This window comes from Dicentrarchus labrax, unplaced genomic scaffold (genome assembly GCF_905237075.1).
Source record: "Dicentrarchus labrax unplaced genomic scaffold, dlabrax2021, whole genome shotgun sequence".
Taxonomy (NCBI): Eukaryota; Metazoa; Chordata; class Actinopteri; family Moronidae; genus Dicentrarchus; species Dicentrarchus labrax.
This window is the reverse complement of record NW_026136875.1, coordinates 1,567,759-1,591,352: the sequence shown is the minus strand read 5'-3', so window position 1 is coordinate 1,591,352 and position 23,594 is coordinate 1,567,759. Positions and strand designations below refer to the sequence as shown.

The 23,594-nt window shown below is 38.9% G+C and overlaps 1 protein-coding gene and 1 long non-coding RNA gene across 2 annotated transcripts in view; both read left to right on the top strand.

Moving 5' to 3' along the window:
• Positions 1-2,924, top strand: part of LOC127360471 (uncharacterized) — a 114,335-nt gene extending 111,411 nt beyond the window's left edge. The window contains exon 2 of the long non-coding RNA XR_007883749.1: positions 2,790-2,924. This is a non-coding gene — a long non-coding RNA (uncharacterized LOC127360471). The remainder of the gene's footprint in view (positions 1-2,789) is intronic.
• A 1,678-nt stretch (positions 2,925-4,602) lies between these two features.
• LOC127360442 (neuronal acetylcholine receptor subunit alpha-10-like) lies at positions 4,603-22,998 on the top strand. Its single transcript, XM_051394865.1, has 6 exons — positions 4,603-4,805; positions 13,890-14,035; positions 14,114-14,268; positions 14,369-14,615; positions 14,705-14,990; positions 19,814-22,998. The coding sequence occupies exons 1-6, from the start codon at positions 4,748-4,750 to the stop codon at positions 20,563-20,565; spliced, it is 1,644 nt and encodes a 547-aa protein (XP_051250825.1). The 5' UTR covers positions 4,603-4,747; the 3' UTR covers positions 20,566-22,998.
• Positions 22,999-23,594: the final 596 nt, after the last annotated feature.

Sequence of the window (23,594 nt, the reverse complement as noted above, 5' to 3'; positions counted from 1 at the left end):
TTAATCTGACTCTCTGATTGGCAGCTGTTCACGCTGAGTGTGTCTCATTTCATCCACAGTAACGGCAACAAAGGACAGATGTGTGACGCTTCACTGTGGGGAAAAAGTGAAGAGAAGAAGGAGATTTATGTGCAAACTGAAGGGGAAGCATCAGCATCTGATGATGATGATGATGATGATGATGATGATATTATCTTAAAGGAACAGTCTGACATTCTGAGAAGGTTTGTTGTGTTCTCTTACAGACAGAAATTTTCAGATGGAACTAGATGCCACCAGGGAATAACGGACAGAGCTTATAGGTCTGTGAAGTGAAGCTAACGTAATGATCAGCAGGGGGAGCTCTATTGGCTGCAATAAATCACCAATAGTATTACAGTTTTTCTCAATTGCTAAAACACAATTTCTGAAACCTTGCTCCATTTTCTGAAAACATTAAACACAAAACTTCAGCTTGAAGCACTATTTACAAAACCTCTGACTCCTCGTGCAAAATGAAACTTTCGCCTCAAAACAGATTTACCTGTGCTCAAAACCAAACACTGCTCTCAAATCATAAACAAAGTGATCAAAATGATATACACTATCAAGCAGTCAGTAAACAATACACCAGAAAATAGAAAACACGTTGTTCAAAACATATAGTTCTCAGGGAGAAGTACATTTTTAATCTCAAAACAGAATTCATATTTTTCCGTCATTGTCTTTTGATGAATGAAAACATGTTCTATCATAGTAGCTCAAAATTGATCAGAAATTATACTCTGCTTTGCAATTTATGATATGAACCTGCAACCAGTCAACATCTATTGAGCAGTCAGTACTGTAAACAAATGGAAAGCACAATGTTCAGGGCCAGACAATGTGTTTATTGTACAGTATACAGCCTACAATGCACTGTACTACAGTATACACTACAAAAATCAAAGGAGTAAACATGTGATCAATGTGCTTCTTCTTGTCTTTGGGCTGGGTCAGGCCAGAGCACTTCGTCGACATCACAAGCAATATTTTCCCTCTTGAGGCAACGGGGGAAGTAGCCTCTTGTGTGCCGTATCCAGTCCTGACCTCACCTATATCACCACAGGCTAAATCCATGGCTTGCAGCAGATTTACTCTGGTTTAGGGTTGTCTATCATATACTTTCCATCTCCAAGAGGAGAAAAACTCCTCAATCGGATTCAGGAAAGGAGAGTATGGAGGGAGGTACAAGTTCATAAACTGCCCGTTGTTGTTAAACCATTCCCTTACCTGAGCAGCTCGGTGGAAAGTGACATTGTCCCACACTATCACATAGGTGTGGGAATCAGGTGCTGGGTGTTATATGTCCCGAGTGTAACATGGTGATGTGGAACTCCATGGTTGCTGATAGCAGCACAGATTGTGACATTGCCACTCGTTGACCAGGGACGTCAACAATGGCCCGCTGTCCAATCATGTTTCGGCCTCTCCTTCTCCTCTTTGTCAGATTGAAGCCTTTGTAAGTCTTACAGAGACAGTGCTATACTGTAGAGTACAATTAGGCCTACTGTATGCACTTCTGATTCACATACATTGTATGTACTGAAGAGTAATGTCATTCACATGGTATGTGACTGTAGACAATCTGGATTACAGTAAATGTGTCTGAATGTACACTTACTTGCACATACTGAGCTTGCAGTTCTTTCACCCTTGGTGAGTTGCACTCAAAAGGTACTCTGTATACTTGTTTCATTCGCATCCTGTTACGCTGGAGGACATGGTCAATTGTGGAAATGCTCACACTGTCGATTCCCAGGAAGTGTGTGTTGTCTTGTATCACTTGTTCCTGGATTTCTCTGAGTCGTATTAGATTATTTTGAAGGACCGTGCCAACTATAACGGCCTCTTGCTCCCGAGTGAATATAGCTGTCCTTCCACCTGCATGTGGCAGCCTTGCAATTCTGCAAAAAGTAGATGTGCAGTTACAGAAAATATTCATGCAGTACAATACATATAGTGATGAACTTTACAAATGTCTATTGAAACAGCTGCATATAGTGTAGTACAGTAAATTTGCAATTACAAAAATACAGTAGTATACTGTACCTGTTCTTTTCTCTGAATGTCCTTACTTTGGTGGACACAGAAAATCGGCTGAAATTGGGTTGCACTCTAAGTCCTGCTTCCCTCATTGTCAGTCCATGGACAAGAACATGGTCAATGACTGTTGCTCAAATTTCATCAGATATTTCCACTCTTTGTCTTCCTCTTCGTCCTCCTCTTCCTCTTTCTTGCCCTCCTCCTCTTCCTCCTCGTCGTCCACCTCGCATACTCACTTGTCCTCGTCCTCGTCCTCTCACATAGTTTCTTCCATCCACTCTTAGACTTTCTCCGTCCCACCTTCAACAACCTGTTTGCTCTCTGAACTGGCTTATATTGGTTGTGTCACATGATTTGAAACAAGTGAAATCAATTTTGAGTGGTTGTGTTTAATCAATGACGTGTTCTCTATTTGTATTTGATGGTTGCCACTTGTGTTTACCAGTATGGATGACGTGCATTAGAGTGCAGAATGTGTTTAGAGTTCTGCTGAAAAGTCTAAGTGAGATCTGCAAATTGTGTTTTACTATGTGAAATGGTTTAAGGTATTGACAACAGACTGCACAATTAACTAAATGAGTTCAGGCAACTGCGAACTTTGTTCAGCCAATGGGTTTTAGTGTTTTAGCAATTGAGAAAAACTGTAAGACTTATGGAGATATTAGCTGACTTCTGACTGATTTATGAGCTCAGTAAACAGTTTCCTTTCTGGTCTCAGTCTCTAGTTTCAGTCTTCTTCCATACAGCATGATGTTCATTTAGTAACTGATGGTCCCATTTAGAGTAAAACAGACCATAAAGCAGGGTATGCTTTAGGGCGGGGCTACCTTGTGATTGACAGCTCATTCTCAGTGAGTCCGTCCAGCTCAACCAAACTCAGATCAAACTGTCAAACAGTGCTGATCAGATATGGATCCAGATTCTGTTGTTGACTGTTTCTCTCCTCAGATCTGTTCACAAACACATTTTACTGTTTATCTGGAACACCAGATCCTGTGTGAGCAGGACAGCAGCCATTGTTTCCTGATACAGACGAGTCAAAACTGCGCAGCCAATGAGAGCAGCTCAACTCGCAGTACGTCACAGGACACAATCATGCAGGAATCCATCTTTCAATCAATGGGCTTGTGTCCAACGCTATCGTGACGTCACCCATTGGTTTGTGGAGTAACGTTAGCTAGTGCTGCACACTGTTGAACCTGCAGGAAGCGGAGAGAGAAGGCACTCTGGAGCATAAACGTCACATCCTTTGACCTTCATCCCTACATAGAAAGGAGTTAAAGAGACTTGAACACTTGCTGTGTATCTGACTGTATTTATAATTCATGGACACTTTGTTGAAATTGAAAACAGCAGCGGGTGAGGGGGTGAGGGGGGGATTTAAGTAGTTGTCACCTGATGTGTTTGAGGTACAAGCAGTTTTTGGCTCCTGTTACAAAAGAATCAGACAAGTGGTCGTACCGGTCCTTTCCTTTAATTATTAACTCACTCAACAGGCTTGCTACTTGATACAAAGATCCATCGGACTGACAGACAACACACAGAAGGAAAAAATGACATTTAGTTTTCATGCAGCACTTTTTTTCTTTTGTCTCCGTTAATTTAATGTAAAGTCACATTTAATAAATAGGTGCTGTGGGGATATTAATGATCAAGAATTTTACAGTTGCTGGTCTCTTTTTTTATACAACTCTCTACTCTGCTATAGCTCAGACACAAATATTGTTTGTCCACTACATTTGTCTTTTCAGATTACACTTCTGTTCTACTGTTTGTGATAAACTGAAGGATGCAGTTCGACTTCTTAAACTAAATAAACTATTTAAAAACCTTCTGGAATTAGCTGGAAAATGCATCGTCACAAAGCTGAAAACAGGATAATCCACGTGACAAACATATGATAATCTTATAAAATGAGTTTACACAGCAGTAAAATGCAACATTAATGCAGCAATAATATTAACCTAAAAACATCCGATATAATAGTAAAACACCTGTTGTTAAAGCGCCACCTGTGGCCGTTCAGTGAACATCACTGAACGCTGTAAAATAACTGACAATCATATTTAGAATAACGTTACTATCTGCAATGTTTCTATATTGTATTTGGACCGTTAGCTCCATGCTACTAACTAGCTCGCCGTTTACAAATCTCCCCATCAGCCAACACCACGAAGCAACCAACGCCAGACCCACAATGCAACGCCAAGACACAGCCAGCCGGACAACACCAGCTTATATAAAAAAACACATAAAATACAATAAATAAATAAATAAACATTATATGAAATAAAATAATCTTCTAAAGGAACTAATATTTCTTTCACCACTGGTCTGCAGCCTGTGTGGCACTAATGACCCCTCATACATCAGCTACACCGCACTACAGCAACCTGTCTCTCTCTCTCTCTCTCTCTCTCTCTCTCTCTCTCCCCCTCCCTCTCTCTCTGCCTCCCTCCCTCTCTCTCTCTGTCCCCCCCTTCTCTGTTTCTCTCTCTCTCTCTCTCTCTCTCTCTCTCTCTCTCCCTGTCTCTCTCCTTGTCTTCCCCCTCTCTCCCTCTCTCTCTCTCTCAGTGTGTTTTATTCTCTCTGCTCGGTGGTCGGTCGGTAGGATGCTCGCTGATCAGTTATCACAGTGTCAGTAATCGATCGTTATTTACCGGATCGATAACGTCGGAGCGGGATGAAGGTTCTCTGCAGCGGATCAATCTCGTACCTCCTGCTCCTCCTCTCCCTTCCAGGTGAGAACACTTTCACTCTTTTATTCACTAACTTCATTAAACTGAGAAATGATTGACAGCTGTCAGTGATGAAGAGGAAGCAGACTGAAGATTAAACGAATAATCATCAACAATCGTTCAGCCTTTAAAAAGCTTCAGAAGTGACTCATTTCTGTTCCGTTAGAAAAAGAAAACGGATCAATATCCATTATCAGGGTCGGATCAGTTCCACATTATTTTTAGTCAATTGAAAATGTTTTTTTTTTTCTACTATTGATTCCTTGAACTAATGAAAACATGGAGTGGATTGACTCTACTTTATATAAGTAGGTTGAAGTGGACACTGTATTGAACCTGTACTTAAAATATGAAATTAAATGACTGCAAACTGTTGCCATATTCATATTTGTAATTTTAGTTTTTACAGTATGGGATGTCCAGAAACATCTGCTGGTTTAATCACAAATCAATATCAATATTTACTTGGAACCCCGCCAAAATGAAGTTATTTGAACTAAATAAATATCAATATCAATAAATTGTTTTATTTTCAAATCTTCATACAGTTCCCCAAATACCTGTCTTTTTTTAATGAACTGAGTCACTGAGTCTAACAGCCAGAACAGATCATTAAATTGTGTTTATTTCCGTTTTTTTACACATTATTTCTACGTATAACGGAAAAGATTATATTATGATGTGTTTATTGTTTTATTTATTATTATTTATATGTGAAATTATAATAAATAAAACAATCCAACAAGATCAATAGTTTAATCTGTGTTTCTTCTAACAAATGAGTTTGTATGTTATTATTCTTTGATTGCTTGATTTATTTATTTATTGGTTTATAGAAAATGCTCACAAAACAGTGAAAATTACTGATTTAGTTTGATGAAGATATTAAAGGGATAGTTGTGGTATTTGTACCAGGTATTGATCCACAGTCAGTGTATTACCGACAGCAGTAACAGTGCGGAAGATAAACAGTGAACTGCTGACCAAACCAGCACTGTCAAATTTAACTTTATTTTAGATTAAATAAAAAAAAACATGTTAAAAATGGAAACTAACACATATAATTTAATGATCTGGACTGATAGGTTTAAGGTAAATTAAAAAAGAAAAAAACAATTTATTGATCTCTAATGCTACCTTTAGATATTTCTATTTTACACTTTACTAATGAGCCACAATCATTTTGTGTTCAAATATTTTCCAAGTAAATATTGATATTGATTATAACCACTTTATTCCAGCACTGGGTGTGTGTATGTATTCGTGTTGGTTTACAGTGTCTTATTCTACTGTCAGCGTAGCAAAAACAGAACCTAAAAATAATAATAATAATAATAATAATAATAATAATAACAATAATACGATATATGAAAAGTTCGTATCACACAGGAAATTAAAACCGGTGTAACTGGTTCATCCGGTATATCGTCCAGCTGTACTTTCACCCCAAAATTCCACTGTGCGCATCTTAATGACATTGCATCTGCGACACGGTTTGGCTCTGTGATCCGCTCCTCTTCAAACCCCACCGAGAGCGGTTCAGACGTTGTTTACTCACATGTTTTATCCTTGAAGACGTCACAAACCACGGTGGAGCCAGGATGCATTGTGGCCGTGCCTGGTGGACTTTGGCGTTAACTTGCCGTCACACAGGTCTTTCAGAGTGGCTTTGAAGAGCGTTGATGAATAAGACCACCGTCTGCTGGTGATACACCAAGTACAACCCAACTTCAAAAGAATAGAATATATCAGAATATAATTATTATCATGTCTCTCACATCTGTGTGTGTTTGTGTGCGTACCTACTGTATGTATGTTGTTACACTTTCACCAACAACGGCCCGGTGAGCCAACAAAGGACATTATGGAGGTGGCCCTTTTCTATCATGGAGTAAACTGACTTACTTACTATGTAAAGTTTCGTATTTATATTTAATGCATTACAATAAAAGTACAGAACAGCTGATAAACTGAACAACAAACCCAAACAGTGAACACAAGAACTGCAGGAGGTTTGTGTAAAACAATAATTTTGAGATTATTTCCTGTGAATATTAATCAGAGATGAGTTTTCCTGATATTTTTACACAATTCTGTCTGTATTATGTATTTATTTAGATTCTATTTTGACAGATTCATTGTTTTCTGAAATGTATTTGTAATATTATTACTAGGAATACCTTACTGCCCGACAATTCCTATTAATCACACATCATATTGCACATATCACAATATCTGTCAAAATAATCACAACATATATATATTTTTGTTACCATATTGTTCGGCCATAATCCTGCCACCTAAAAAGAGGCAGAAATAAATGAGTTATTCTTTATATATATAAATTACATAACATATATAGTGTCTAAACAGCATTATTAATCTTAAAACTAATTTTTGTTAAACTTTGCTGGAGTTCACTGAATGAATGTTTGTCTGACTGAATGTTGTGACATGTGAATCCATAACACTGTAATAGATGAACCACAAACAAATTGTAGATTTAACATTGAAAAACTGTCGGACATTATGGTAAACGACCGTAAACTCTAAATAGGTTAAATACAGTTTCTGTAACAGTCAAACTCTGTCATATCTTTTGGCAAAACCTTTACTTATATGATTGTTTGAAGGATTTTATATGGAATAAGATTGTTTTTTTATATTACAGACTGTAAATTGCTTTGGTGTTTTCATGTAGTAAAACTGTTTCTTTTGATGGTAAAAACTTAAAAATATTTTAATCATAAAGTCAACAGTACTAATATCCTTTTACCGTAAAAGTAGAAAAGTTTTACTGTATTTAATAAAGTTATGGCACCACAGCTGCCATATTTTAACCATTAAATAAAATGTTTTCTTACAGTGTGGTGAGATTTCTCCAGTAATATAACGTTTGGGGAAATGAAAAATCCAGACGAAATTGTGGTTTTTGAACCACTTGTGGATATTTCCGCCTCCCCTGAGGGTAAACCTGCGGAGAGGTTCAGGATCTTCACTGTGCAGATGTGTGTGTCAGTGTGTGCGGCTGAAGTGTGTTTGGATTATCTCTGCTGATGTCTGACCTCCGGGTATCACTCCTCCTCTGGGTGCACAGTGTGATTGACAGCTTTAATCCTCGGGGCCATCGACGCTTATCACTGCTTAGTTCTGCCTCCCCCCATTGTCCCAACATCACACACACACACACACACACACACACACACAGAGAGCTCTGGTCATATTGACTTAACATGCCATCATCTGTTTTCTGCACTTAGCCGTGATGCACACGATTCTGACCATCTGTGCACTTAGGATGTATGGACTTGCCTGTTACCGTGACGATGATGGATGGTGATGTTGATGGTGACGATGGAAGAGATGAAGATGATGATTATTATGATGATGCTGATCAAGATGATCGTAGTGCAGATGAAAATAAGGCTGCTAAATATCTGCTGCATTGTGTGTGTGTGTGTGTGTGTGTGTGTGTGTGTGTGTGTGTGTGTGTGTGTGTGTGTGTGTGCGTGTATGCGTGCCAGCTGGCGTGCTCTCAGAGCTGTTAGTGCTAACACTTTAACTCCTCGGGGAGTCGATGCTGTCTCACAAACTGCTGACTCATCTGCTCACCGGACCATGGAGACATCTGAACAATGAGCAGAGCCAATAAGAGGCGGAGCAGCAGGTCGGTGGTTTCAGGGTTGTGATGATCTCACTAAAGTCATTTTTAGCATATGAATCAATCAGTGGATCTATATTGGCTAAAATCAACCCGATCAAATGCTGATCCTTTCCTTAATGAACTCTACTCTTTTCTTTTGTTTTTCTCTGACAGTACAAAACATTCAGGTAGCAACTTCTCATTTTCGTCCCATTATCGTTATTCAACGCTAAAAATGACAAAAATCACGACAGCAGGTCATATCAACTGTTGCTCATTCAAATTAATTTGATGATTAACTAATTGGTTTGAGTGTCTTAACTCAACCAAAGATGGTTTGTGAGAGTGGACACTTTTTAAGACCATCGTACAACCAGAGTGGACTGCATAGCAATAGAAGTATTATTTACTGAGCAACATTTACATTTACGGTGGATATTTCTACTCCCAGAGAATGATTCATTATGATTTTAAATGTTCTGTCACCATCAGGACAAAATGCACAATAATACTCAAGAATTATCAAAACTATCAAAACACTTTTATTGGTAAATCCATCCATGAATTGTCAAAATTAGGTTCTCAAGGTTCTAGATGTCCTTTAGGTTCCAGTTGCCAGTAAGAAGCTTCCTCTATTCATTGAGGATGTTCTTGTGCCCAGAGGTTCTTCAGGCGTTTAGGAAGTTTCTGGGATCCTTTAGGTGGTTCCTCTAGCCATGGAGGAGGTTCTAGGTGTAAATTAAGTAGTTTTAGTGATCCTTTTGGTCATCCTGTAGCCTGTGAGGAGGTTGTCACTGACAACGTTCAAGGGGTCCTTCAGGTGGTTTTTGTAGTCATTGACGTGGTTCTAGTGGTCCTTTAGGAGGTCCTAGTTGCCAGTTAGAAGGTTCTTATGTTCACTGAAGACGTTCTTGTGGCCAGAGGTTATTCAGGTGGTTCTAGTAAGTGTCTAGGAAGTTCACATTGTCTCTGAGGATGTTCGATTCTTAAGGTGTTTTTTGTAGTCCTCGAGGAAGTTCATTTGGTCATTTTAGAGGTTCTAGTAGTGCTTAAAGAGGTTCAAAATTCCCCTAAGACCTTATTGTAGTCATTAAGGAGGTTGTCAGGGTCTGGTAGGTGGTTCTAGTGGATAATATGTATAACACCTATATTTTGAAAGGTCTAGGGGTCACTGACAAGGTTCTTGTGGCCACAGTGGAAGTTCTGGAGCTCCTTTAGGTGGTTACTGTTGGTTCAACTAGGGGCCCTTAAGGTGGTTCTAATGTGCCTTAAAGTAATTTGAGGGTTTCTTTAGTATGTTGAACAGCTATAGAAGATTTTGGAGGGACAGCGCTCTCCACCACCATCTTCAAACCAAATAAGGGAATAACTTTTGACAGAACCATGTTCATCCCTCCAGTAGAGATCCATATCTATGACACGGAACAATGAAGCCTTTCTCCACACCTTAAGACCCTTAATGTTGGGTTTTTACTTTACTTTTAATTTGTCACCAGTCCGTATATACAATGTCAAATTTAATGGAAATCTGGCCTGAAGTTGTTAGGATATCTTGCCCAGAATAAAGGTGTTTGACATGGAGACAGGCAGACTGTTGTCATTGCAGCCCCCAGACCGTCTGCTAGCTGAGCAATAACAACGGAAACATCATAAACGGATCCAGTTAAAACTGTACGTTGCTGTTTATTTGAACATGTTACATGAAAATTAGATTTAAAGACCTAATATGTAACATTTCTGGATTAAAAAGTCTGAAAACACATTATTTTATTGAGTTGTGGACAAAATTTTTCCAACAACGTTCAAACCCAGAGAAATCATCAAACTACATCACAAACAAACATTTTGTCCAAATTACTTTTCTGCAAATGTCATCAATAATTGTAGCTATCTGTGAGTTTCTCATTAGCCTTTGACTTTTAATGAATTATCTAAAAAAAAGCAACTATTTTTGCTTCCTCCTTCAATCTCATTGATTGAAATCAGACAATTTAGGCCTCAACAATTCGCCCAAAAAAGCCTGCAAAATCTGGGACTGTGACAGTGAATGTATCGACTGACAAGTATGTGATAAATCTCCTTCCTCTGTGCTCCATTGTTGTCCAAAAACTATTAAAAATGTGTTATTGAGCTACATTGTTCCCTTATTACCATGAACACATGCACTGTAGTTTGTTTATACAGCGTCCTGCTGCCCCAAATACTCACTCGAGCACCGAATGTGGATTCATCCACTGCCAAAAATGTACTTTTTCCTCCTGTTTGTTTGATAAAAACTACAGTGAGCAGCTGTTTTAGTATAAGTTTAAGTTACTGAACTTTATTAAATATGAAACTATATATTTGTGTTTTCAAAGATCTTCAGCAGGAACCAATGAGCTCAGAGCTGAGAGCTCACAGACAGGAAGTCAGACAGTATTCAGAGACGGACTAACATGTTGTTGGTTTTGTGTGTGATTTATTGACAATAGGAACATGTAGAATAATGCCATAATTATCTTTAAAAGACGTGTGTGCATGTTGATACATAAATCCATCACACAAGTCTGAATCAGCCTTAAAGCAGAGGAGAGTCGGACCACCTCTGTCTGTTTCTCATAATGAGATCCTGTTTTTCATGTCAGTCTGACAGGTTCAGAGCTTCATTTCCACATTTCCTTATTTGTACAAAGGATGTTAACACTCAAACCGTCCTTCCTCCTCTCTGTGTGTCCCTACAGTCATTTTGCAGTTCAGTATTACATTATTTTCTTGTTATCTGAGGGTCATTGAACTGACCTTGCTCTTGTGTGCTTCCTTTTTTGTGCAAGGCATGTGCTTAAACTTCTGTGTGTGTGTGTGTGTGTGTGTGTGTGTGTGATTAGGACTTGTTTTGCTCTTTAATGTCCTCTCTTGCAGTTATGAATCTCTCTGTCCTTGTTGTTGAGTGTTCGGAGCAGCAAACAGAAGTTGTGGATGCAGGTGGGATCACTGTTCACTCACAATCAAACATGGAGGAACAGAATACCTATGACACTATTTTAAAGCTAATTTACTTGCTATTTACTAGGAAACTAGATGGTAACAAAATAAAATAAAGTTATTAGAAAGGTACTGAAAAAAGTGGCTCGTAAATGTTATTACTTAGTAATTACATGGATCATAACTGGAACTCATCAATATTAAAAGAAGTATTTAACTTAACTATTAACTATTTCCATATACATACTGTGGTATTTCCTAGTAAGCAATATGTACCTACTTGGTAATAACTAAGAATTTACTAACATTTTTTACCAAGTATGTTTCTATGTACTATGTACATAGGTAATAATTGTCTATATGCCTATATGTGACCATCTAGTTTCTGAGTATATATGATGTAATTTTTTTTTATATACTTATGGGTAATTTAGGGGCCATTAAAGTAAAAGAAATACTTCTGTTAAAGTGCACTCTGGGTACAGTCAGTCCTCAGATGCACACAAACCTTTACTGTGACCTTCCAGGATGTTTCTTTGGCAGCTAAACTTCATTCCACAGCCATCTGAAGGAGACCGACTGCAGCTGATAGTGAAGTCTTTGTCCTTAACTGATTTTATAAACAATTTACATAACTGTGTTAGCGGTTCGAGGCGTTTCATTATTAACTTATATGGTTACGATGAGCATTTATGTGCTCTGACTTATAGGAAGTTTATCTGATGTGAACTTTGGAGATCATAAAATATAATTCTGCTCTTTATATCTCACATTATCATTCTTTATCCAGAGGTTTTGGTCTGTACTGATCTGACTTTTTATGGAATCTCACTAGCAGCGTTTGTCCTCACAGTTCTGACCGTTTTCCAAGTCCAAACACTCCTCAGCACTTAATGTGTGTTTGTGTTTTGACTGTCGGGGTGTTATTGGGGGTTGAAATTAGGATGGTGAAGGTGGTTTGTTTGTTTGTTTAGTTGCTGCTTTGTTTCTGTATTTTATTTGTCTTTTTCAAACCATCATAGTTTCATTAGTGTCACTGTTCATCAACACGTCTTCTGGCTGCATTGCAGTCAGTTATTTTTTTTAACTTTTACTGACGGTGTATTATATCTATATTTTAATTTATTCAGTGCCAGCTCTAGTCGCTAACCAAGCCCAGAATCAGCCTGTGTGGCAAAAGGAAACAATGCACTGATCCATATCCACACCTTGTCTTGACTACATCTAGAAAATGTATAATGGAAATTCAGATCACACACTTACTTTTTCTACTCCACACTGTCAAACAGGTGGACTTTGTATAGGTTTTTATTGGCATAGAAGAGACATTTTGACAAAAATAGTGGAAAGACCCACACTAGCATCCTTTCTGTCAACACAATCTTCATCATCATAAACTGTCTCAGGATTAAAAGGATTTATCGCCCTGCTGTTGTTCTGCAGACGTTCTCTGATTAATGTGTAAAACCTGAGGTGAATACCAGGTTAATTGAACTGGGAAATGTGGTTTCTGTGTGTGTGTGTGTGTGTTCAGAGTGCTTCTATGTGATAGACTGAGCTGTAGGATATACTGCTGAAAGTACAGGAGATGATGTATGAGACAGTTTAGGATTAAGAGTGAATCACTGCAGAGAAGAACGCAGTAGAGAAAAGGGCTCTACACGAGCTTCCAAAATAAAATGCAAGAATCAAGTTAACATTGGACATGAGTTACATCAAAGAATCAAGAGTCAAACTAGGGCAATAGATGATTAAATTGACTTGGAGAAAGATAAAATATTCTTAATAAAGCTAATCAAATGAGTAGATAAAGAAATAAGATTAAAACACAAGAAATCAATTATAAATAAAGATTTGAAACTTGAAAAATTAAACTAAAATTACTAGGTCTACTAAAGTCACTGTCACTAGATGTCGCACTAGAGCACCAGTGTCTCAAACTAAAACAATGGCCACTACTGCTGAACAGACTCCACTGACAAATCCAATAATTTTACCAGATAATCATAAAACACACTTTAAACTGTAAAAAAAACAACAGAAAAACTCACCAAAATGTCTTTGTTAGTATTTCCACAGTCAATGGCAAACCATGACTCCATTATATCTTTACATAGCAAATTGTTGCTGCTATATTAATGGTTTGACTCTCATATATTTATATATATATATATATATATATAGGTTTTTTTATCATTAATATTTTGTTGTGAATATAGAGGCTACGGATCAAATATATTAATTTATCTAATGTAACAGTCTCACCAGTCGTGATAAAAATGTCAACTTTGTTCTGAGGGTGGTGCTCGCAGGAAGGTCAGTGGGTGATTAAAATCGAACTGGTTATTCCCCGCTTGACATCTCTGCTCTGGACCAAAGTGTTGGTTTGACCACTGCCATCTTTATGTCTTGCTGCTTGGTTGTTAATTTAAATAACTACCTTGGGTTTAATAAAGATGTCTGTCGTTGTTTCTATTTCCCAGTTTATTTGGCTGCTCATGGTCGCTATGCTCAGAAGCTGATGACTGACTTGTTTACCAACTACACCAACGCTCTGCGGCCAGTGGAGGACACTGACCACATCATCAACGTCACACTGCAGATCACTCTCTCCCAGATCATCGATATGGTAATCCTGAATGCTGATCTGGATGTTCATGTTGAGTGTATTCATGCCCGGGTTGATGTGTTTTTGTCCTCTCACCAGGATGAGCGGAACCAGATCCTGACTACCTACCTATGGGTGCGGCAAGTATGGATGGACTACTACCTCAGCTGGAAGAAGGAGGACTATGACGGCCTTGACACCATCCGCATACCCAGCAGCTACGTATGGAGACCTGATATTGTCCTGTATAACAGGTAGGTGTGGCCCCCTGCTGTCGAATCCCATCTCCCCATCTCCAATCCCCTGTTCCCTCCCCCTGCCTTCACACAACTACCTCGACTTTCTCAACCACAGTGCAGATGATGAGTTCTCCAGCTCAATGGAGACCAACGTGGTTCTTCGTAACGATGGTCAGGTCATGTGGGACCAGCCAGCCATCACCAAAAGCTCCTGCTCCGTGGACGTGGCCTTCTTCCCCTTTGATGTGCAGGAGTGTCATCTAACCTTTGGCTCCTGGACTCACAACGGCAACCAGATGGACCTGATTAATGCGTTGGACAGCGCTGACCTGGCTGACTTTGTCCCCAATGTGGAGTGGGAGGTGAGTGGTTACCTTGTTCATGAGTTCAGAACAAGGCCTTAGTCCTACATCTAATTCTTTGATAAAACTATATCCTTTTTCCGAACCAGGTTCTGGGCATGCCAGCCAAGAAGAATGTCATCCTGTATGGTTGCTGTTCAGATCCGTATCCAGACATCACCTTCACACTCCACCTAAAGAGACGTGCCTCCTTCTACATCTTCAACCTCCTCATTCCCTGCATGATGATCTCCTTTCTGTCTCCGCTGGGCTTCTATCTGCCGGCTGACTCGGGTGAAAAGGTTTCTCTGGGTGTCACGGTGCTACTGGCCCTCACTGTGTTTCAGTTGCTGGTGGCTGAGAGCATGCCACCCTCCGAGAGTGTCCCACTGATAGGTGAGAAGGCTGAAGAATCTCTAATTTTGTTGTTAATTTGTTAGGAAGATTAAGATAAACACTGGTTTAAATAGCTTGACTAAGTTCTTTAGGAAATGAAACGTGAAGGCGTCATTATTGTGTCCGCTTCAGCGTCTGACTCTGGGCTGTCACTCAGAACAGTTTCCCAACTTCCAGATTCCTGAAAAGCATTTAGTTATGACACAACAGGCAGTGTTTCAAAGGCACTGATTTAAAGTCTAATAGGCAAAGCCATAAAAAAATAGGTGGCAGTTCATGTGATTACATCATGGAAATGTTGTCCTGCATCTTGTCAAACGAGTGCAACAGCTTCTGTCTGCTCAGCATGTTCTGACTCTAATGTTAATATTAAAATGTTATTTTGAAATCGAAAAACCCAATGTCCAATGGTTGTTTTGCAAAAACAAATTCCAAACTTTCCTCTACTTCTTTCACTTTAGAACCTTTGGAGCCATTTGGCATTTAATATGATCGTTACATTCAACTGATAATAGGATTTTTCTGGGCTTTTTTAGCTATTGTTGTTAGCTATTGATCTAAACATAGACCTTCTTGTATACCTTGGACTGACTTGTACTTGCACTTTGCAATTGTATGGGCAGTAATAGATTAAAATAAAAAGACAAAGAAAGAAAGAAAGAAAGAAAGAAAGAAGTCTCCAGTAACCCCAGGATGCACATACACACCATGCTCTAAATTAATTTTGTGCCAAAGGTTTGTCACTGCCGAAACCAGAAATGCAGCAAAACGTCATCCTAAAAGCGACAGCAAGCCAAGCAACACTGGAAAGACAAGGGAGGTTTAACATCTTATTTCACCGACGACGGTACACATTTGTCAGAGCGACAGAGAGTATCAGATGAGTCGAGATGAGGATCAGTTTTCTCTGATGAAAGAATAAACTGAGTTCATCAGGACTTTCTAAACAACACAGCAGCGTTTCCTCCATTCACTGGTGGTATGTCATAACTGGCCAAAACACATTTTCACTTCATTATGTAATAACACCCACATTTTGTGTAATATAATATCATTTTATAATAAATTATTAAATATTATAATAATATGGTGCTTATGTAATAACCTACCAAGATGGATGTGTTCATATGTAAATCTGACATTTTTTAAATAATTATCTTAAATTAAACTTCCTAAATATTAAATTAGACCCCTTGGTATTATAGTTGACTCTGATCTTACTCAAAATAACCACATAAAAGCAGTAAAAAGAACAGCTGTCACAAATACAGCCAAACCCAGGGACTTTGTAGAGGCAGAAACCTCGGGTAGACCCTGGCTCTAGGTGGGTTGACCCTGGCTCTAGGTGCCTCGACCAGTTGGGGTTAGAGAGAGAGAGAAATAACTAATAATGAGGATGATGATAACGACGACAATAGCCACAGCGAGGGGGAATAATAATAATAATAATAATGAAAATTATAATACAATATTACATGATGAATTTAAAATATATTAAACTTTGGTTATTGCATAATGCATTGTTATACCTTGTTCTACCGTACTTACAGTTTGATATTGCTAAACAAATAATACAATTTTGCGTTTTGACACTTCTCAGTGCATTGATATTGCTGCTGCCAGCTGTCTGCTGACTGAAGATCAGTTTCTGTGCACTATCTGTTTGGATGTGTTCACTGATCCAGTCGCCACACCATGTGGACACAACTTCTGCAAAAACTGCATTACTACACACTGGGATATCAGTGTCATTTGCCGGTGTCCTGTGTGTAAAGACGTTTTCTACACAAGACCTGAGCTGCGGGTCAATACTTTGATCACTCAAATGGCTGCTCAGTTCAGAGAGTCTGCTCGACAGGAAGTCAGCAGCAAAAACTCAAAAACTTGTTGAGAGAGGCCCAAATCATCTCATTGAGACAATCGAAGAGAAGCGAGAGACCAACAGAGAAACACTGAAGGAAAGAGTCGCTGAGCTGGAGCAGCTCTCACGCTGCGAAGACCACCTCCACCTCATCCAAAGCTTCACATCCCTGAATGCTGCCCCTCCCACCAAGGACTGGACAGATGTCTGTGTCCTTCCACCGACACATGCATGGACTTAGATGAGCGCTGTGGATCAGCTGGAGGAGACACTCAGTAAAGAGATTAAGAAGGTCTTTGAGGGGGCGCTGAAGAGGGTCCCGCAGTATGCAGTGGATGTGGCACTTGATCCTTACACAGCAAATCCCTGGCTCACCCTCTCTGATGATGGGAAACAAGTCAACTTGTTGGTCATGTAAATAAGAATCTCCCAGACAATCCAAAGAGATGTTCTTATTATGCTAGTGTCTTAGGAAAGCAGAGTTTCACTTCGGGGAGGTTTTACTACGAAGTTCAGGTTAAAGAGAAGCCTAAGTGGGATTCTGGAGTGGCCAGAGAGTCAATCAACAGGAAGGGACAAACCACCCAGAATCCTCAGGAATGTTACTGGATGATATCTTTGAGGAATGAAAATGAGTACAAAGCTCTTGCTGACCCTCTTGTCCATTTCTCTCTGAAGTCCAAGCCTGAGAAGGTGTGGGTGTTTGTGGATTATGAGGAGAGTCTGGTCTCCTTCTATGATGTTGATACTGGAGCTCTTATCTACTTCAATGAGAAACTCTACCCATTGTTTAATCCCTGTAACAATGATGATGGTAAAAACTCTGTCCCTCTGATCATCTGTCCTGTCCATAATGTCAGGTTTAACATAATGCAAACATACAAAAATCACAAAATAAGGACTTATAACTCGAATACATCAGTATATTTCAATTCTAAATATGTTAGAAAACTGGTAAAAAACTGACACATTCCTACTTCATGTGCAAACAGGAAGTTAAAAGACAAAATAACAAGTGTGAGCACTTCCTTGTTGCTGAAACACAAAAGATACAGAATAGTCAGTACTTTGGGTATGATATAAATCTTGGACTGATCTCTGTCTTTGTGTTCATATAAGATATGTTCTGTGAAATGGCATACTATGGATGCCCATTCTAGAGAAAAGAATAAAGTAAACAGTCCACCTACATATAGTTAATTTGTATTGTATTGTATTTGTTACATTTCAACTGTTTTGCTTTTCTCTGCAGATGTTGAACAGATTATCTATAGAGTGTATGTGACAATCCATGAACATAGCCTAACCGAAATGTTTTTTGTGCCTAAACTTAACCAAACCTTAACCACATTGGTTTAATATCATAAAGCAGTTGTTGAATCTCAACTAATAAGCTAAAAAGTGTGACCATAAATAGTCTCCAGTGAAGAGTGTCAGTAAATAGCTTCTGTGCCTGGCTCCAAATCAAAAACTGCCAAATGTTTTTCATTACAATCATGGCAAAACCAGAAAAGCAAGAAAACCTCACTTACATAACTTAAGAGGTGGAACAAGTGTGCTTCAGTCACATTTCAATAGTTAACTTTTTCTCAAACGGCTGTTGTTTCGCTGCATCTTCTTCCTCTCCACTTTCAGTGTAAGAGATCAGTAGAAGAACAATGAATTTTAAATGAATGCTGAGATTCAGTTTACTGTTATAAAGGAGGAGAAAGTTGCTGGGCAAGCAGATCAGCAGTTGTTCTGTGTGTGTGTGTGTGTGTGTGTGTCTCTCTCTCCTCTTGTTTATGACAAATAAACTGAACAGACATTAAAGATTCTGGTGAACACTTTTAGACCCGGCAGTAAACACCCTGTTTATGTTTGCTGGCTAACAGAATTGTAATGAACAAGAGGCTGGGTGGTCGATCAGGTCCGTCAGTGGTTATTTAAAATATAACAATCACAGCTAAAGAATCAATGATCTCTCAGCAATCTGAGCAGCACTTCAACCTGAGAGACTCAATATTGCAGACAGCAGTTTGTTCATTAAATCCTCAAAGTTCAGCTTACAGCTTTCTGTAGATCACAACTAGAGAACTGAGCTTTCAAAAAAAGAATATAACAGTGAGTCAAAGTAACCTGTCCTTCTAACCAAACAAATTGTATTGGTCATTCATTCAAATGCTTATTTTGAACCATATTTATGTTTTTTGATATACAAACTCTTGTGTACAATAAGATAGACTTTAGAAAGTCTTTAGAAAATACACATGAAATAAAAAGAAAATAGAAAAAGTAGAAGATGTAATAGAAAAAAAAAAACTGTTCAGCACCACCTCAGTGGTTGCAACCAGTGACTGTATAATTAAAAGTAGACCTAGTGTTGGTGACCTCACCCATAGGTTTCTGAGGTGAAGCATGGGTGGAGCTGAGACGGGCAGAATAAAGCCTGGTTACTGAAAACAGTCACTTAAAGCGGACACTCCCTAAATTATGCAAAACCTTAAGCCATAATATGATTTAAACGAGTGAGTTATATAAAAATTCAGCCCCCATAGAGTTGTCATAAATTGGGAAATTAGCTACCGAGACCAAAACTGTGTTTGGACCCAGGCTATAAACCTGTTTATTTCAGTTGTAAAGTTAAGAGTTTTATTATTGGGGCTTAAGTAGATTGACTCACTACTGGAGCCAGCCTCTAGTGACCGTTAGAGAAACTACAGTTATTGGCACTTCCACGTTGGCTTAATTTACAGCCATAGAGGTTGCTGCTTAGTTGTAACAAAGACAAGTGCTGCTCTTGCATTGTTATCTTGCACTTCCCTAACCTTTAGGCCATCACGCACCCACTTCCTTCTCCACCAATCACCAAACTGCTGACAGAGAAGCAAAGCTGACATTTGTATTTGAGAATTTAAAGATTTAACTGTAAATGGATTATCATTTTGAACTCCAAATGATATTCGTTTTCCTTTTTCAACAGGAAAGTACTATATTGCTACCATGACGATGGTGACTGCATCTACAGCGCTCACCATCTTCATCATGAACATCCACCACTGCGGTTCCGAGGCTCGCCCAGTCCCGCAATGGGCCGAACGCTTCATCCTTAACTACCTCGCTCGTATCTGTTTCGTCTACGAGGTTGGGGAGAACTGCCTTGGTGCGACCACATCCAGGAAACAACCTCTGGCTCAGGGGGAGTCTGAAGCCCCGTCGGCCAATGGCGGCAACAACACCAAAGGAACAAACTGGGACGTGAACGGGCAGGCGTGGGGAGGGAGGGGGGAGGAGGAGGGTGCTGAGGAGTCTATGAAGCTGGAGCGGGATTTGACCATCCAAAAGGACTGGAAAGAGGATCTGTTTGTGACCATCGACCACTCAGAGGAGGAAGGAGCTGCTGGGGGACATGAAGTGGAGCGGGGGGAGTCATACAGTGCATGTGCAGGAGGTGGAGAGCATGTTCAGGAAAAGAAAGGTGTAGGAGGTGAAGGGGGAGGCGGAGCCAGGGAGAACAGGAGGGAGATCTTGGTGAGAACCCAGTGTGTGTGCCAGCACCAGGGACTGCGCAGGAACGTTGAGTACATTGCCAACTCATACCAGGACCAGCGAGCTGCACAGCTACGCATTGGGGAGTGGAGGAAGGTCGCCAAGGTCATGGATCGGTTCTTCATGTGGCTCTTCTTCATTATGGTCTTCTTCATGAGTATCCTCATCCTGGGAAAAGCCATCTAATGGAGATCCCACTTCAAAGAATCATGAGAGTGTGAAGGAAGCCAGTTGCTAAAGTAATTTGTTGAACCAGTAAGTCTTAATTAGGCCTTTTCCACCAACAGGGAACCGTCTTTGTTCTGGTTCGCACACCTAGTTTTGAGCATTTTGACCAAAACTAAATAGTTTTTTTCATTTTTTAATTTCAGCCAAAAAATACAGACCTTGTGCAAAAACTTTCAGCCTAAATTTAAATTAAAATTTTGCAGATGAAAAAACTTGCATGGCTATTTTAAAAGTCCCTGGACCTCTAACCTCAACAATCTGATTAAAATTGAGTTTTATGGGTACCCACGAGTCTTCCCTTCTCGATCTTCCCACTTTATACTAATCCCATGTAGTTTCTTTGCATGCAGTATAAATGTGTTATTTTAGTGTATTTTAATATTTCTGCATACTGCGGACCATAAACAGTGTTGGAACTACATAAATTGGGAATGACTGGAAAGCTGAGACTCGTGGATTAAATGAACCCAACAGCATGGTTTGAAAGAATATCGTTATATTTTTTTAAGAGTGGAATATGACATTAAACGGTGGGTCAGAGTTCATTTTAATCACACTGGCTTCCATCTGTTTGTGATGATCAAAAATGTTTACATGATGAGATGAATGATCTGTAACCAACAAAGTATATTATGGCCTACAGCTGAACACACACAGTTTTAAATACTTTATAATATAATATATTTTGAGTGTTCATTTTTTGACAACATAAGAATGCATGCAGGATTTTTTTTAATTTTTATTCATCAATCACATTGAAATTAATGATATCTGGGACTACAACAATTATTGTCATCGTTTTTTTTTCTATTTATCAATTTATTTTTTAGTACAGTATATAAAATGTAAAATACTTCTGTATTCTCATTTCAAGCCTTCATACTGGAGAAGCTTGAATAACCTAAAGTTTTAAGATCAAATTAGACAAATGACTTCAACATCAAGTATCCAACACGTTCTCTCTCCCAACTCATCGAATACCGCCTGATCAGTGGCTCTCCGTTTTAAAATATGATGCTTTAGTTACCCTGCGTGGTTAATGTTGGCAAACGGTGGCAGTTTGGTTAGGATTTCATTGGCGGACGCGTCCAGAAATGAACAAAGAGGAATACCTATACGACCATTTATTTTGCTATGAATTTAATTTTAAGTGAGTTTTGTCATTCATAGTTCTAACAGAACATTCAGTTTTGTGTTTGAGACCAAAGAAGTTCAAGTCCAGTCACTGACTCTAAATGAGAGACAGACTGAGACAGACTGAGACAGAAAAACGGAACGCTAGTGAGATGGGTTTTTGCAGCCAGGCATACGATTGCAGTGACACTGATTGGCTGCCAGTGTCAATGTTTGTTCTAGAAAGAAATTGAATTAAACCAGTTTTCTGAACAAGGACAGAGGTTGTAGAAAATTAAAAATGAGGAACAGTGGTATAGATGTGGTCTTTAAGAAACTGTGAGTGGAAGGAAGGAATGAAGGAAGAAAAGAAGGAAGGAAGGAAGGAAGGTAGAAATGAAGGAAAGAAGAAAGGAAGAAAGGAAGGAGGAATAGAAGCGCCTGGATGCCAACAAAGCTGGTCTGACTTTTTAAAAACTACAGATGATTTTCAGCTCAAATCCAATCCACACTAAAACAGGAGCAAGCTGGTCTTCCGAGTACGGCCTAATGTGTCGAAACAACTCTCTTAACTCATCTGGATACCTGGGGAGTGCTCTATTAAAATAAATCCCTTCTTCTGATGAAATGATAAAACACTGTAACTGAAAAAGTTCACGGGAGCAGCAGAGTAGATCTGAGGCTGAAGATTCAGAGAAAATCCCACACAGTTTCTTTCTCATGTTATCAGTTATTCAGCCAAACGAGTTTACTTTAGCATCACTCACTGCATGACCGAGCCATACACTGTAACTGTGATAATGTCATTATAACAAAGAGTTATTCAAGAAACAGGCTTATCAAGCCTTTGGGACATACATCCTCTTGCTCCAGGCAGTTTAGCTGCTTTCATGAGACTTAAAAACATATCATATGTTATCTGTTTAAAAACAAAACCTTAACAATATTTACTTTTAGACTGCAAAATGTCCCAATAATGAGTACATATCTTGGTCATAATTATGCAATAAACAAATTACTTATCAAAATATTTGACTGAGGTGAAAAAATAAATGAAACTTGCCTGAATCCAAAATAAGGTTACTCAACTTTTCTGCAGTGTGTGTCTTCTTAACAATGTAAAAACAAGAAATGCCAAATCACTGTAACTACTTGTTATATATAACCTGTTTGTGTGGTGTTCAACATTTGTCAAAAAACACATATTTACACATGACACACTGTTAATGCCATGAAATACATTAAAGATTTCTTATTAAAACAACTTTGTTTAGTGAAGTTTGTGGAGACTTTTTTTCCTCAAAACTTACAATGCTCAAATATTGTCTATATACATGTCTATAAAAGACAGATAGCATGCAGTCTCTTCTGACTTGAATTATTGGCTCAGTAAACAGTTTCCTGATGAGTTTCTGGTCTCAGTGTCTAGTTTCAGTCTTCTTCCATACAGCATGATGTTCATTTAGTAACTGATGGTCCCATTTAGAGTAAAACAGACCATAAAGCAGGGTATGCTTTAGGGCGGGGCTACCTTGTGATTGACAGCTCATTCTCAGTGAGTCCGTCCAGCTCAATGCACCAAACTCAGATCAAACTGTCAAACAGTGCTGATCAGATACGGATCCAGATTCTGCAATATGAGAATGTGTAATGTGTAATCAATTGAACCGTACTCATAAATGAAAATCGAAACAGTTCCTCCTCAGTTGTTTGTTTTCTGGTTTCCCTCTTGTGCATATATGTGCAAATAATTAGACAACTTCTGTATGTCCAGAGATTTGCACTTTAGTTCAACAGCAAATAGGATTCTAATTTTGCAATGGGGTCACACCAGCCCATCAAGATGTTGACGCTCCAACTGGTGAATACTCAGT